Here is a 14,295-nt window from a genome sequence, read left to right as displayed (position 1 = left end):
TTGAATGGAATTAGTGAAATAAATCAATTTTTGGATGATAGTCTAATTATATGACCAGCACCTGTATACAGAGAAAATATAGAAGCAGCACAAAAATGTTGATGGTGATGAGATGAGGTCGCCTTATCAATATGCTCATACAACAAATAAGCGAAAAAATTAAATAATTAATAAATAAATAAATATATTAATAATAAATATTGATAATAAAATGAACAAATATCGATCAATTCTATTAAATGAAAGATTATTGTAAAGTGTCACCAATAAAATATTTTTAAAAATAATATAATTGTATATGTTATAAATATAATATGTTATTGTGTATTTATCATGTATTGGTTCTTCTGAGGCACAATTTTTACACCATTATAAATGTTATTATAAAATATTTTCCCATCCATTTAACCTTTTATAATAAAGCTGGGTATATAATAGATATCCTAGTAAAAAAGAAATATATTAAAAATATTATGTAAAATGCATTTCTTTCAGTATAGGTCAGATCAGTTATCATATTTACCGATTTAAAATTATAATTAAACTTTATTTGGACAATGCACATTTCTTAATATTAAATCTAAAATGTGTTTTAGTGTCACTATTCATGAGGATTGTATGATTTTTGTATTTTGTATGATTTAGTATACTAAAAGTTTTGCATTGCATTTTATTAAGTACATAAATGTGTAAATGTATGTAGTATACTTAATGTATTTCAAATACATTTTAGTATATTTATTTACACTTGGGATATAACAGCTGAAATTAGATTAAACGTTAACAGTGTATATTTTTTGTTTTGTTATTTCATATCTTTAACTTATCGAAAGACTGTCCTTTATTTGTTTTTTGCTTTTTGCTTTTGCACAGAAAAGAACCTTATAGATAAAACTGGAGGAACAAAACCATTCTTGTTGATATCTTAAAAACATCAAACAAATATCTTTCTGTGAAACATGAATATGGCGAGCATACTGTATAAGGTGCTGGTGAGCTCTGGGGAAAGGCATTGGGGAGTGGGTTTGTTTCTATGGGGATACAGTATAGTGTGGATATATGAGCCATAGTGAGAGAGCAACATGCATATACTTACGATGTAAAAAGCCATTTATATAACATTTAAGTACTTATGCCATTCTCATTTTTATTTTATACATCTCAGGTATTCTGTAACAGCTCCTTTTATGATTCTGCTGTTATTAAATGAAGCTATGGTGCTGTATGTTTTTGTGGAAAACCTGATAGATACACCATTCACAAGTTAGGGATGTATGTTTTGATTAAATAAAAAAAGAAAGAAAGAAATTAATATTTTAATTTGGCAAGGATGCATCGAATAGATCAGAACTGCTCAGTGAAGACATGAAAGGATATAAAACACAATTATATTTTAAATAAATGCAGTCAAATTATTTTATTCATCATTCATAAAAATTCTGAAAAAAGTGCTTTAACTTTAACTTTAAACAAAAATTTTTTTTAAACTAATTTCAGAGGTTTGCGTTATCTTCATACATTGTCGTCATCATTTTCATCAAATGACCTCAAAATAAGTGGCAATAAGGAAAGAAAGAAATTAAATCTAGACATACCAAAAAGCTCATTTCAGAGAAGTTGCATTAGCCCTTTAGCAACGTAACCTGTAGTATTTTATTAATAATAATAATACTTATATTATTATATATTACATGGGAATTATAATACATGCTAAAATAATTATTCTCCCGCATTGATTAAAAAAATATAATAATACGCCTTTGTGCTACAATACAAATCAAATCAAATCAAATCAGTAGCCTACGGAATGTTTTTTTGACAGTTTCCCCCAATACAGTTTTTTCATCGCTCATCATCACAGTCGAAACCTGTTCTCTCTCTCTCACACACACACACAATCTCCTTTTCTCTCTCAGTAACAGTGATGGTATCACTGTTGTTGTTTTTATTTTTTTTACAGTTATGACATCTGATCACCGTCAGTTTCTGTCACAGCGACGTCACGAAACATGGCGCTCGTGCGGAAAGCTGATGCTGGAACACTCTGTTTACAGCGCTTTTGATTTATTTTTTTCCACGAACCCAGAAGTTTGACAATGCTGGGAAAAGACACATCCTCACATTTAATCGTCCGAGAGAGGTAGTAAACGAGCGAGCGGTTTAAAACGATGAGACATAATCGTAAATAAGACGCCGGTCGCGGTTAGCATTAGCTTAGCTTCATAAACATCACAGAACCGTCGTGTATGCTAACGCTCATAACGCGACGTATGACTGATTTCACACAACATGAGTCTTTGACACGGCGGATATAACGATATAGACGAACGTAGACATAGATGAGCGAATCCAAGCGTAATTTGCGTTATTTATTTAAATGTAATAGCTATTTCTAGTTTGTTGAGGTAGTGGATTAGCTGCAGTGCTGAGGATGGAGGCTCTTCGTGGAGGTGTGTGTTTACTAGGATTTGCCAGTCTCTCACAAGCTGCTCCAGTCTCAAATACACTCGCAGGTAAGATGTCCAACACTGTCAGTTACATTATAATGCGTTTGCTCATATTTCACTCGTGTTGTCCTTTATAAATGCAGTGTGGGGCTATTATGGTATAGTGTTATGGTATCAGCTATTTACATGATACGCCAAGGGACATAGGACATGTGCAAAAATACCATGTCAGTGTTTTGTTATGCTGTCTGTAGGTGAGCTGGCAGCTGAACACAAACCGTCTGTACACAAACCGTCTTAATAGTGAGGAAAACTATCAGCAAATAAGCACCCATTCAACATTACCATTGTTTTGGAAATTTCTTCATGCTTCAATGTTAAATTACTCATGGTTTTGGTCTTCCGAGTGCTTTAATTAGACAGTAGTGAGAGTTGTGTAATAGGTAAATCTTCACGATGATCCATGTATGTGTCACTGTGAGAGGGTTTTGCTGAGCATATGTGGTGAGTAAGTGACACGGTCATCAAACACCTGACATACATTAACTTGTATTAAAGGTCTACATTTTATCACTTCATGCATTCACCGGGAATCACCCCATGACATTAGTGGTGTTAGTGCCATGCACATGTGTTTGAGCTACAGGAACCCCAAACCATTTTAGTGGTTTCTCTAGGTCAGGTATTCACCTATTTCCTGCTGCCCATACATTTCCAAGTTCTCCAAACCATAAGTACAACTCATCATATTAAAACACAATAGACTAGTTCGGACAAAGGTGAGTAGGACTACTTCCTCATAAATGGTAGCATGACTTACAGTAAGCCAGCGTGTAAACCCAAGCATACCACTCTTATCAGTGGTGAATGATTTACGTGGTTAGAAGGTCTTTTAGAAAGATGACCTAGTAAATGCAAGCACTTTATAATCTTGAACCATCTACATGTAATGAGTTTGATTTTCAAAACCACTTTCTACAAGGCCAGTTGGGCCGTTTGTCTCTCAGTAAGCACATGGTCTGGTTAATTGGTAAATACTAAAGATGTTTGTAAAGACATTTGAAAAAGGCAAAAATATGCTCATGAACACTGGATTTTATTATCGTATTATCCACCTTATTTTTCAACATGGAAGTGAACCGTTTCCTGTGAATGTGCTAGGCTTATGCTATAGGTAATTATTAATGTGTATATATTAGGGGTGTAACGATACGCGTATTCGTATTGAACCGTTCGGTACGACGCTTTCGGTTCGGTACGCGGTACGCATTATGTATACCGAACGGTTCGTTGGAGTAATTAATTATATTTGAAAAAAAAAAAAGAGAGAGAGAAAGAAATATAATGATATGCGTTCAACAAGGTAGCCCAATAACCCAAACAACGTAACAGGCAACGCCCCTGACACTCCCGAAGAAGAAAAAAACACCATCTTATATGTTTATGTTAGGCTACTCAGCAGGCGCTCGCTCACTCAGTACACGCTGAAGGCTCGTTGCAAAATAGCCAATGCGTTTAACAGACTAGAAATGAGAAGATCCTCCAATAACCAACAGGTCTGGTGTTTGGGTGCACTTTGGATTCCCTTTAAGCTATAATGGTGATGGCAAGAGAGTGGTGGATAAAAAACAACGGTATGTCGCATCTCCAACATGACAGGGTACACCAGCGGGATTACAAAAAAAAAAAAAAAAAAACCAGCGGGAATATCTGGGATATATGCGTCAGTACTATCTGGGAAAAGACGAAAAAAAGGAGAAACATGCACGCAGCAAACTATCCCTGCAGCATTTAGACACTATAGCTTACAGGGAATCCAACCCAAACACCAGACCTGTTGGTTATTTTAGGATCTTATATTTCTGGTCTGTTAAATGCATTAGACATTTTGCAACGAGCCTTCAGCGCGTGCTGAGTGAGCGAGCGCCTTAGGGGCCGTTCACATATCGTGCCTAAAAACGCATGGAAAGCGCTAAGCGCGTCTTTCTCCTCCTTTCCAAAGCGCTCGGGCAGAAGCGCTCATGAGGCGTCTGTCTTTGCTAAGCAACAATGACGTGCTCTCTCCATGAGACGCGGAAATTTCAGCGAAGGATAAATGGATTTGCAGCTCTAAAAATCGCTTGCAGTAGCTCTGCTACTGAATTTATTTCAAAATTGCAATCCATATACAACTATGATCAGCTGTTCCTTCATCTTGGCTGAGCTCTCAACGTTGTTACGGGAAAGGATGAAGCTGATTGGTTGGTTCTTGTCACATGACCCGCGGTGCGCTTGCGGCATTCTGAAAAGTTGAGATGTTTTTACATTTTGCTGTATCTAAAACGTATCGAACCGAACCGAACCGAACCGTGACATCAGTGTATCGTATCGAACCGAACCGTGAATTTTGTGAACCGTTACACCCCTAGTATATATATATATATATATATATATATATATATATATATATATATAGCTGAAACATCTGGAAGTGAATGAGACAGGAAGTCTTACACATTCAAGTTACAAATGGCCACACCTGCTCTTACATAACCATAATGCACAATCAATTTGTATGGTTTTGTAATTCATTATTTTATTGCCGGATCAATGCATTGCAATGCACTGATGTATGTTTCCATCCCTAGTCACAGTCAGGCTATCTCTCTGTTTTACTCTGCTTTGTTAGCATTTTTTCCCCTCTGGTCATCTGTGTAGAGTGTGAGTGTGTCATCTTTCGTTTCTCACCCTTGCTGCGTCTTCTCATTGTTCCGTGCAGATGAGCTAAATGTGAAAGGAGTGCTCTTGAAAGTTGACTGGACTGTGTTTCAGCTTGCTCCTATGACACAATTTCTCAGCAACTGGCTTTAAAGTCAGGAAGCCCAAGCCTTTTTTGAAACACCCTGTTCCTCTACATTGTGGGGTGTATACCTTCCTCACAAAACGTGACTTAATCATCATTGTTTATTTTCAGTTGGGCAGTTGGAGAGTAATGCTGTCATTATCCAATAACACTATGAGTAATCTAGCAGCAGCGCTTAAACCAGTCAGACAGCGGTTTTAGCAAATGAAAACACCTGTGCAAAGCGTTAATCCTTTACACTCTGTTGAGCGATTCAATTGCACAGACTAACCCTAACAAGTAAGCAAAACTACACATTTTCAAAATCCGTTATTCAGTGGGTTGGAACAAATAGGTGGCTAGTTAGGATAATGAGCATGAGATGACAGTCATATCACATGATTGTTAATATATGAAGTGAACTGCAACCCATTTACAGTGTAACTAGCAGTTAGTCAACAAAGAAATAGACTTAATTAGTATAAGCTGAGCTGATACTGCACGTAACTACTAAGGTCTGCGCGAAGTTGTGTTATGCATAAGGTTTGTGGATTTATTACTAAATTGGTGCTTTGGGGCTTTAGTTGTTGCATTGTAGCAGAGCTTGTGTTTTGAGTCATAATCCTTATAATCTTGTAAATGTAGTTATGTATGAGGTCCTTTTATCATTTGCTGAAGTTCACCCACACAGCATTTTATTTATAATACACCGACAGTCAGCCCCAAATCATCAATTACATTTTAATATTGTCTTAGGCCCTGTATAGAATCCGCATTAACAAGGTAATTTTTATGTGTGGTTAAATCACAAGTTGTCACAGATGAGTACAGGAGTAAATGAGGCCTTGTAATCAGGTCACTGAAACTACATACTGAGTAGGGATGGATATCGTTTACATTTTTGTTGATAATGATACTGGTTATCAATACCAGTACTTATCGATAACAAAACAATTTAGATTGAACTGCAAATTTAAGCAGTTAAAAATCTAGACCAAGTGATCACTTACTGCTTTTTATTAAATAAACACAGATGTAACTGAACAAGTGCCAAACAAGTGCAGAAAGTACATTGTCAACTTTTGTAGTGCATGGAATTCATAATTTACACTATGCAACTGGGGAAATAACTAAACTGGGATAAGTATTTAATTAATTAGTTTTTTTACTAGTTTTTTTTTTTTTTTAGTTAACAACAAAACTCTGTCAACTTTCTGCGGTTTTAAGAGAAGCTCTGTGGCATGAAACAATGTTCCTACTGACACTAAAACCCTCTTAAGCCCTATTCAGACGGGACTAGTTTTACAGGGGGTCGTTAGAGAAATCTGTGTTTCACAGACGTACTTGGTGATTTTAATCCCGTCCGAATCTGCCACGTCTGTGTTTTTCTCACACAACCTCTGTGATAATTCCAGAGCAAGTTACCTGCTGTTTTTCAGCAAACTCAGTGATGCTCTGAGAGAACTAATCCTGTCCGAATGCGAATGTCTGTGATTGCCGGTGATATTTCATTTCACAACGCGTTTCCTTGTGTGTTTTGGCCAACGTGAATTACCGTAGATGCTCTTACCGCGCAGATGTTTGATATATTTGCTTAGCGGCAAATAAATAATAATAAAAAATAATACAAATAATAAAATCAAGAGCAAGATCACGTAAACTGTTAATACCGGCTATTGTAATATCAGCATCAGGTAAGATTACTCACATTCATTTATGTACTCAGTTACATAATGTTTTAATTACATTTAATAAAAAAATAAATAAAAGGAAAACAAGTAAAACTAAAGGAACCACACATTAACATGGTTTTGCTATACTAGCCATTTAGTATTTATTGTGTAATAATACTAAGGCAATCATTCTGAATGAATACAAAGAAACAGAGCGCGTGATCTCTGTGACGCGCAGATGCACAAATCAGACCCTCTCACCTCTGTAAAAAACACCGAGATGTTAGTCCCAACCGAATTGGTACATGAAAATCAAAGACGTCAGGTGGTAAGAATCGAAACTCAAACATAGTTTAGAAAACTAGTTCCGTCCGAATAGTGCTTTAGATGGGGAGCTAGTTGCTTAACCACACACACACACATATATATATGTATGTATATATATGTATGTATATATATATATATATATATATATATATATATATATATATATATATATATATATATATATATATATATATATATATATATATATATATGTATATATGTGTATGTATATATGTATATGTATATATGTATATATATATATGTGTGTATATATATATATATATATATATATATATATATATATGTATATGTGTGTATGTATGTATATATATATATATATACATATATACATATACATATATATATATATATATATATATATGTATATATGTATATGTATATGTATATATATATATATATATATATATATATATATATATATATATATATATATATATGTGTATATGTGTGTATATGTGTGTATATATATATATATATATAAAATGAGTAATCCCAAATGGTCATAGTCTCTGTTTCTCTATTCAAACATCAGTTGTCGAGTAAGTGCATGTATTCAGCGATCACAATCGCAAACAATACAGTCGAGATCTCATGACAGAACACAGACCAGCTAAACTGCAGCTTGTTGGTGTTTTCAGATCATCGTTGGCGGTGTTTCTGCAGTGAGGAGTGAGCACGTGCGCATTGCTGCCAGATTGCTTAAAATAAGCAAATACCTGGCAGAAAATGTATCCTTGTTACAGCGAAGCTCTCATTATGGGATTTGAACAATTGTTATCTGGCAACCGCTCTCAAGAAAGCTCTCGTAGTAGAGGCGTGTAGAGTAGTCTGCAGTTACATATTCCTTTTTTCGGCATGTTCTTTTGGGAAAGTATGCTTAAATTAGAAATTTTTGATATTCCCGATATTTTCACATTTTACATCGTTGTCAAAATTATTCAGATATTATCACTGATATTCGATACATCACCCAGCCCTAATGTCAAGAAGCGACAGACTATCATTTTGCAAAAATGTCGCCACAGGCGTGGTTTTCCAATGAGCCCGACAAGTCCTGGATTCCACTGAAGCTCCACCTACTTTGCACCCACTCACCTAAACAACCTGAATGTCCTGGGACGTGTTGTGAGAATGCCCCTTTCTTAGATATGAATGACCCCAAAGCTAACACATGTCTCAGTATTTGAGTAGTTTGTTAGATGATTAGTGTAATCTTGTCGTATCCTTACTTGAAACCCATTAGGCAGTAAGTGGGTTGTCTAAAACTCCACCAGGATCTGTCCACACATATGCCAAATCGAGACAACACCACCTCATCCAATTGGCTCATCTCCACTTCTGTGTGAACGGACATCACTTCATTATGCAAGAGAGCAGAAATAAGAGCTGACAGCTTGGTGTTTATTGGCCCGAGAAGCAGTTGAATAATTTGTGCTGCTTGCCAAGTCATGATATAAACTCATGACTCCAATAAGAAGAACAAACGGGGAGGTGATTGTGCTGCTGCCCACTGCTCGTCACTTGTCAGAGAAGCAGGGGTCCAGTCTGACCGCAGTAATGATCAACCCATCTCTCAACCCCTCATAACCTATGCAGTTACTGAGCTGGAAGCCTGCCGCCTTTTGCTCTCGCTTGGTCACAGATGCCTTGATATTTCGGCCATTCAGTGTTTAATGTTCAGAACACAAAATGCAGCATTGTTATTGATTTACTCTCAACTTAGGAAATAAGTAATGTAGTGCTCTCGCTCAGGCATGCCACGTTTTGTATGTTTGAATCTGGTGACTTAAATGAGACACCTTTTATTATCAACAATTAAACATCTGACCTTCTTTCTGCACAATTGCATGTTGTAAAATTGTACGTTCACACCCTGCAAGGGCTCGTCTATGAACTGCTGTGCCTTTGATCAAGTTCTTGATTAACCTCGGGTTGTCCCTGTGAAACTGAAGATTAAGACTGTTTGTATAATATGTGTAAGTCTTGTGACCATATTGAAATAAGGACAAAAATCTTCTAAATTTTCATTGGGTATGTATAAGGGGTGAATGGGTCATTCCAGTAATTGTGGCATTTGATATGAATGTAACCAAGAAAGATGGATATCAACAGTTTAACACGCTTGGTGTCAACTGGTTTTCATGAAAGAAATATTAGCAACTGGAGACACATTAATGTGTGAGACTGGTGTCAGAGTGTGAAGACGCATACTTCTGTTTGTGGGTTGATGACATGTAAGAGGGTTCATGATAAAAGGAACATTTAATTTAAAATTTAATTTAAAGCAACAAGTTCTTAGAAATGTTTCAAATTATTGACTCTAAAAATGTGGGGTAATGATCAAATAAAAAGTACTAAAGTATTTTTGCTTTGACCTTTTAATATTTATGAGTATACTCGGGCTGAAATGATTCCTCAAGTTACTAGAGTAACTTGATTAACAAAAAATGATCGAGGCAAATTCCTCTGCCTCGAAGCCTCTTTTAATTTATTTTAAATCTCACGTCGGGTTCTTTCGCCATGATTTTTTTTAATGTGACAACCCGTTTACGTCACCCACAAAGCGGAAGGAGAGACAAGCTCTGCGTCCGAAGTCGCATACTGCAAGTAGTCAGCAGTGTTTTGATTTGAGGGCACGGGCAAACGTAAAGAGAACGTCGTGACGTGTGTAGGTCATTGCACTTACATCAAATCATGATATGGACTAATATCTGTAAATATTAAGCTGGAACAATCTGTTTAAATATGAATCCTGCATGTTCTGCGTTTCTCTGTTAATTAATGGAGCAGAAGCGCGGCTTCCTTTATTAACACACATTGAAGCATGCGTGACGCTTGCGGTACTTAGCCTACTACTAAAAATAAAAAAACATAATTTTTTTTAAGGTTTAATCACACAACATTTCTTCCATGTTCTATTTTTAATAGTAAATCCCCTTTGTTTAGAAAAGAGTTAAGTTAATAATCAATAATTAAAAAATAAATTAAATTAATGTTTTATATGTTTAATGTTTAATGTGCATCTCAGAAAATGCTTTATTTAAAACCCCAATAAATTAAAAAATTAAATTTTTTTTTTTCTAAAAAAGGGAACTTAGTTGTTCAGTTTAAGAGACCCATGAGTCTTATTTTCTCTTGCATAATTAATATTGCACTTTAATTAAGGAAAAACACATTTTATCCGATTAATCGATGGAATTTTTGGTAGAATACTCGCTTACTAAAATATTCAATAGCTACAGCCCTAGAGTATACTATTGTTTGTTTGCTTTTTGATAAAATCAAAAATTGGCTTTCATGTAATGCTTTGTCATTTGAAGTAAATTATGATGTCTATACATTGCAAATATTTTGCAAACATTTTTTTTCTCAACTCACCACCAGTACCAGATTTTCCATATGTAGATTACTTGATAATTACTTGAAATTAAAGTCTAATGATCTAAAAATTTATTAATTCTGGAAGTAACGGTTACATTTATCTTCTTGTTTTTTAGCAGGTGGGTATTCTTCCTATACAGTCAGTTGTCACTGACTACTTGGCATTTGTATTATATTGAGCCTGGGTCTTGTCTCTGGTGTCTGCCTAGCAACAGGTCTCTCATGTACATCCCTGAGCTCTCTGTGTAATTGCAGTGGTGTTAGATCATATTGTCATTAGCCTATGCACTGAAGGGTTCAGGTGTACAATTCATTCAAAGGGATGTGGCTAGAGGCTAAGGGCACGTTTACACGAAAATGATGTGCTAAAAATGGAAAGGTTTTTCCTTTTTTCCTTTTTCACATACAGGAGACAACATTGTCAAAACAAGCCCTGTTCACATGAATCTGTGAAAACGACTTTAAATGCAGTATTCTGTATGCCAGACCAGTAGTTGGTATTGTAAAGAAACACAATGTGAACACGTAATACGCATGCACATGACTTCACCATTTTCACAAATTTTGATGCAATTAATCGTCAAATTGTTGCATTTTTGAAAAATGTTCTGCCTGTGCTACTAGATTTCATGAGCAGAACAGGTGCAATCACCACATTGTTCAACTCGTAAGCACTGCCATTTCTGTTGCATATTAGAAAAATCAAAAGGCAAACAAACTGAAAGCATAACGAAGCCGTTTTTTGAGCACATCATTTGCTATGTTCATGTTTTAAATGGAGACGATGCACATCAAAATTTTAGTGGAAAAAAGAGTTTCAAACATTCCTCATCTCTGCAGGACAGCAGTAATGACACGTTATCAATTCTCGCTTACAATCATTAATAATATGGCTTCTTCATAACAAGATCTTAGTCTATGCTGTATTGTGTTAATGCGTGAACTTTATTATTTGAAGCGCACTTGCCATGCAGTAATCGCACAAAGCTTTTACATTTTTAAAAAATTCATATGAAATACAAACAATAAATGCATTTTTTGATGCTCTTTAATGCAGCAAGTGCGGTTGCTTTATCGCTTCAGTTCAAGGGGCAAGTAACCCATTTAATCTTTCTTTTTACTTCTATAGTCTATATAACGAACATGAATTAACATCAAAAGGTACACTGTTTTATAAGAGAGCCTACAGTACAACTTACTGAAATTACTGAAAAAACTCATTCAGTGTTTCGAACTGCGGAAAATTCTAAAGCTTGTAAACATTGCAATGTAATATATATTTTTCTCAGAAGTACCATTTGGTGTCATTAAGCTCATCAGTCAGCTAGAAAAATAACTACATAGAGGAGCATTTTGATATATTAATGCGCTATTGCATTTTTTTTTACCTGTCTTCTATGATTCAACTCCTATAAAATTGCATTTTACAAATTAAGAAAAACATACTGAAAGTGTGAAATACATACACTCTTAAAAATAAAGGTGCTTAAAAGTTTCTACACAGAACCATTTTTAGTTCTGCATAGAATCATCTCTTTCTCAACTTTTGTGAAATGTAAAGGTTTTCAGATGTTAAAGGTTCATTATGGAAACCATTTAGACAAAAAAGGTTATTTTATGGCATCTTGAAGCACCTCTATTTTTAAGAGTATATGACAACTAGGGCCGTAGCTATCTAATATTTTAGTAATTGAGTATTCTACCAAAAATTCCATCGATTAATCGAGTAATCAGATAAAATGTGTTTTTGCATGATTAAAATGCAATATTAATTATGCAAAAGAAAATAAGACTCCTGGGTAGGGCTGCACGATGTGTCATTTAAGCATCGATATCGCGTTGTGCGATAGAATGTGTGATGTAGGCTGTCGTAGTTGATCCGTTATTCATTAACTGTACGGGCCAGCTGCTCCCCGGCCTTTGACGAATGTGATTCGCGGATTAATTGCCCAGCTTTACCATCATAGAGTGAAAGTTTATCATTGACAGGACTGAAAGCCACATGCAAGTTTAACAGGGCAGAGAGAGAGAGAGAGAGAGAGCGAGAGAGAGAGAGAGAGAGAGAGCGCGAGAGAGACAGAAGAGAGAGAGGGAGCGCGAGAGAGACAGAAGAGAGAGAGGGAGCGCGAGAGAGACAGAAGAGAGAGAGGGAGCGTGCGAGAGAGAGAGAGAGAGAGAGAGAGAGAGCGTGCGAGAGAGAGAGAGAGAGAGAGAGAGAGAGAGAGAGAGAGAGAGAGAGAGAGAGGGAGAGAGCGCAGTCTTCAAACAACACGAGCGCTGTCTTGCTTTCTCTCCCTGGTGTCGATGTTTAAATCATTTAAAATGAGAATGTAAGTGTGCTCACCCCATTTTTGGTTGTAAGAAAAAATATCGCAATATATATCGCAGAAAAAAAAAAATATTGCAATGTCATTTTTTCCCAATATCATGCAGCCCTACTCCTGGGTCTCTTAAAATGAACAATGAACAACTTTAGAAATTTTTTTTGTATTTTTTAAATGCATAGAATGCAATGCATACATCAAAAATAAACATTTAATTATTACCCAATGTTTCTCTGTCTGTACTCGTACTGTGAACAATGACAATAAAGTTGACAGATGAATTAAGTGCTTTTAAGTGCCATTCAGTTGGGGTTTTAAATAAAGCACATTAAACACAACATTAATTTAATTATCTTTTAATTATTGAAAATTAACTTAACTTTTTGGTAAACAAAGGAGATTTACTATAAAAAAATTAAAACATGGAAGAAATGTTGTGGGATTAAACCTTAAATTATTATTATATATTTTTTTTTAGTAGTAGGCTATGTAGATTCTGCTGAACAATAGTCTTTAACCGGACTTTTATTTTGACGGGTTGATGTACCTTTACAGTTCTGTGTATGTGATGTGACGCTAGTTTTACTCAAATCAAACAGTCAAATGCTCATGAACTGACTGTCAGAGCAGTGCTGGAGATGTTGTTTATGTGTTCACGTCCTTATTTAGTGAGACAGCGGACACAGAAATTACCGCGAGCGTCACACGCGCTTCAGTGTGTGTTAATAAAAGAAGCCGCGCTTCTGCTCCATTAATTAACAAAGACACGCAGAACATGCAGGATTCATATTTAAACAGATTGTTCCAGCTTAATATTTACAGATATTAGTCCATATCGTGATTAGGGGTGGTGAAAAAAATCGACTATCGATTAATCGCGAGTATGTTATGGACGAGTATGAATCGATTATTAAATTTTCAAAAATCAATTTTTTTTTTCATTTTATTTTGTAAAAAAAATTATACCGAGAGTTGAACGTCACGAACGCGCTCAGTTCCAGTTAGCAAGCAGCCAGAACAGGTGTGTAAAATGGAAAAAACAGGAGCGAGCAACCAACCAATCCACCCAGCTCCATCTGGGCTCAAAGCAAGCGTGTGGATTTATTTGGGTTTTCATGGCAGGAGCTCTAACCTCTTGGCGCCATGGTTGAGTTTACTCGACAAGATGCGGCACTGAATAAAACGGCCGATTTTGTCAAATAGTGTGTCAAATTTCAAGCGATCTCCCCTGCACCAGATAGCAGACATGTAATACTTCATCTCTGACTCAAAAAAACGTAATGCTCCTTAACAAAATCTTC

The 14,295-nt window shown here is 35.7% G+C and overlaps 1 protein-coding gene across 2 annotated transcripts in view; it reads left to right on the top strand.

The window, feature by feature from the left end:
• The first annotated feature begins 1,978 nt into the window (after nucleotides 1–1,978).
• Nucleotides 1,979–14,295, top strand: part of lmtk2 (lemur tyrosine kinase 2) — a 38,106-nt gene continuing 25,789 nt past the window's right edge. For both annotated transcript variants that reach the window (XM_052550764.1, XM_052550763.1), the window contains exon 1: nucleotides 1,979–2,513. In XM_052550764.1, the coding sequence (XP_052406724.1) occupies nucleotides 2,432–2,513 (82 nt within the window). In that variant the 5' untranslated portion in view covers nucleotides 1,979–2,431. The remainder of the gene's footprint in view (nucleotides 2,514–14,295) is intronic.

The sequence above is a fragment of the Carassius gibelio genome, chromosome B3 (genome assembly GCF_023724105.1).
Source record: "Carassius gibelio isolate Cgi1373 ecotype wild population from Czech Republic chromosome B3, carGib1.2-hapl.c, whole genome shotgun sequence".
Classification (NCBI taxonomy): domain Eukaryota; kingdom Metazoa; phylum Chordata; class Actinopteri; order Cypriniformes; family Cyprinidae; genus Carassius; species Carassius gibelio.
Note: the sequence above shows the minus strand (reverse complement) of the source record. Positions and strands in the feature narration are given on the sequence as shown.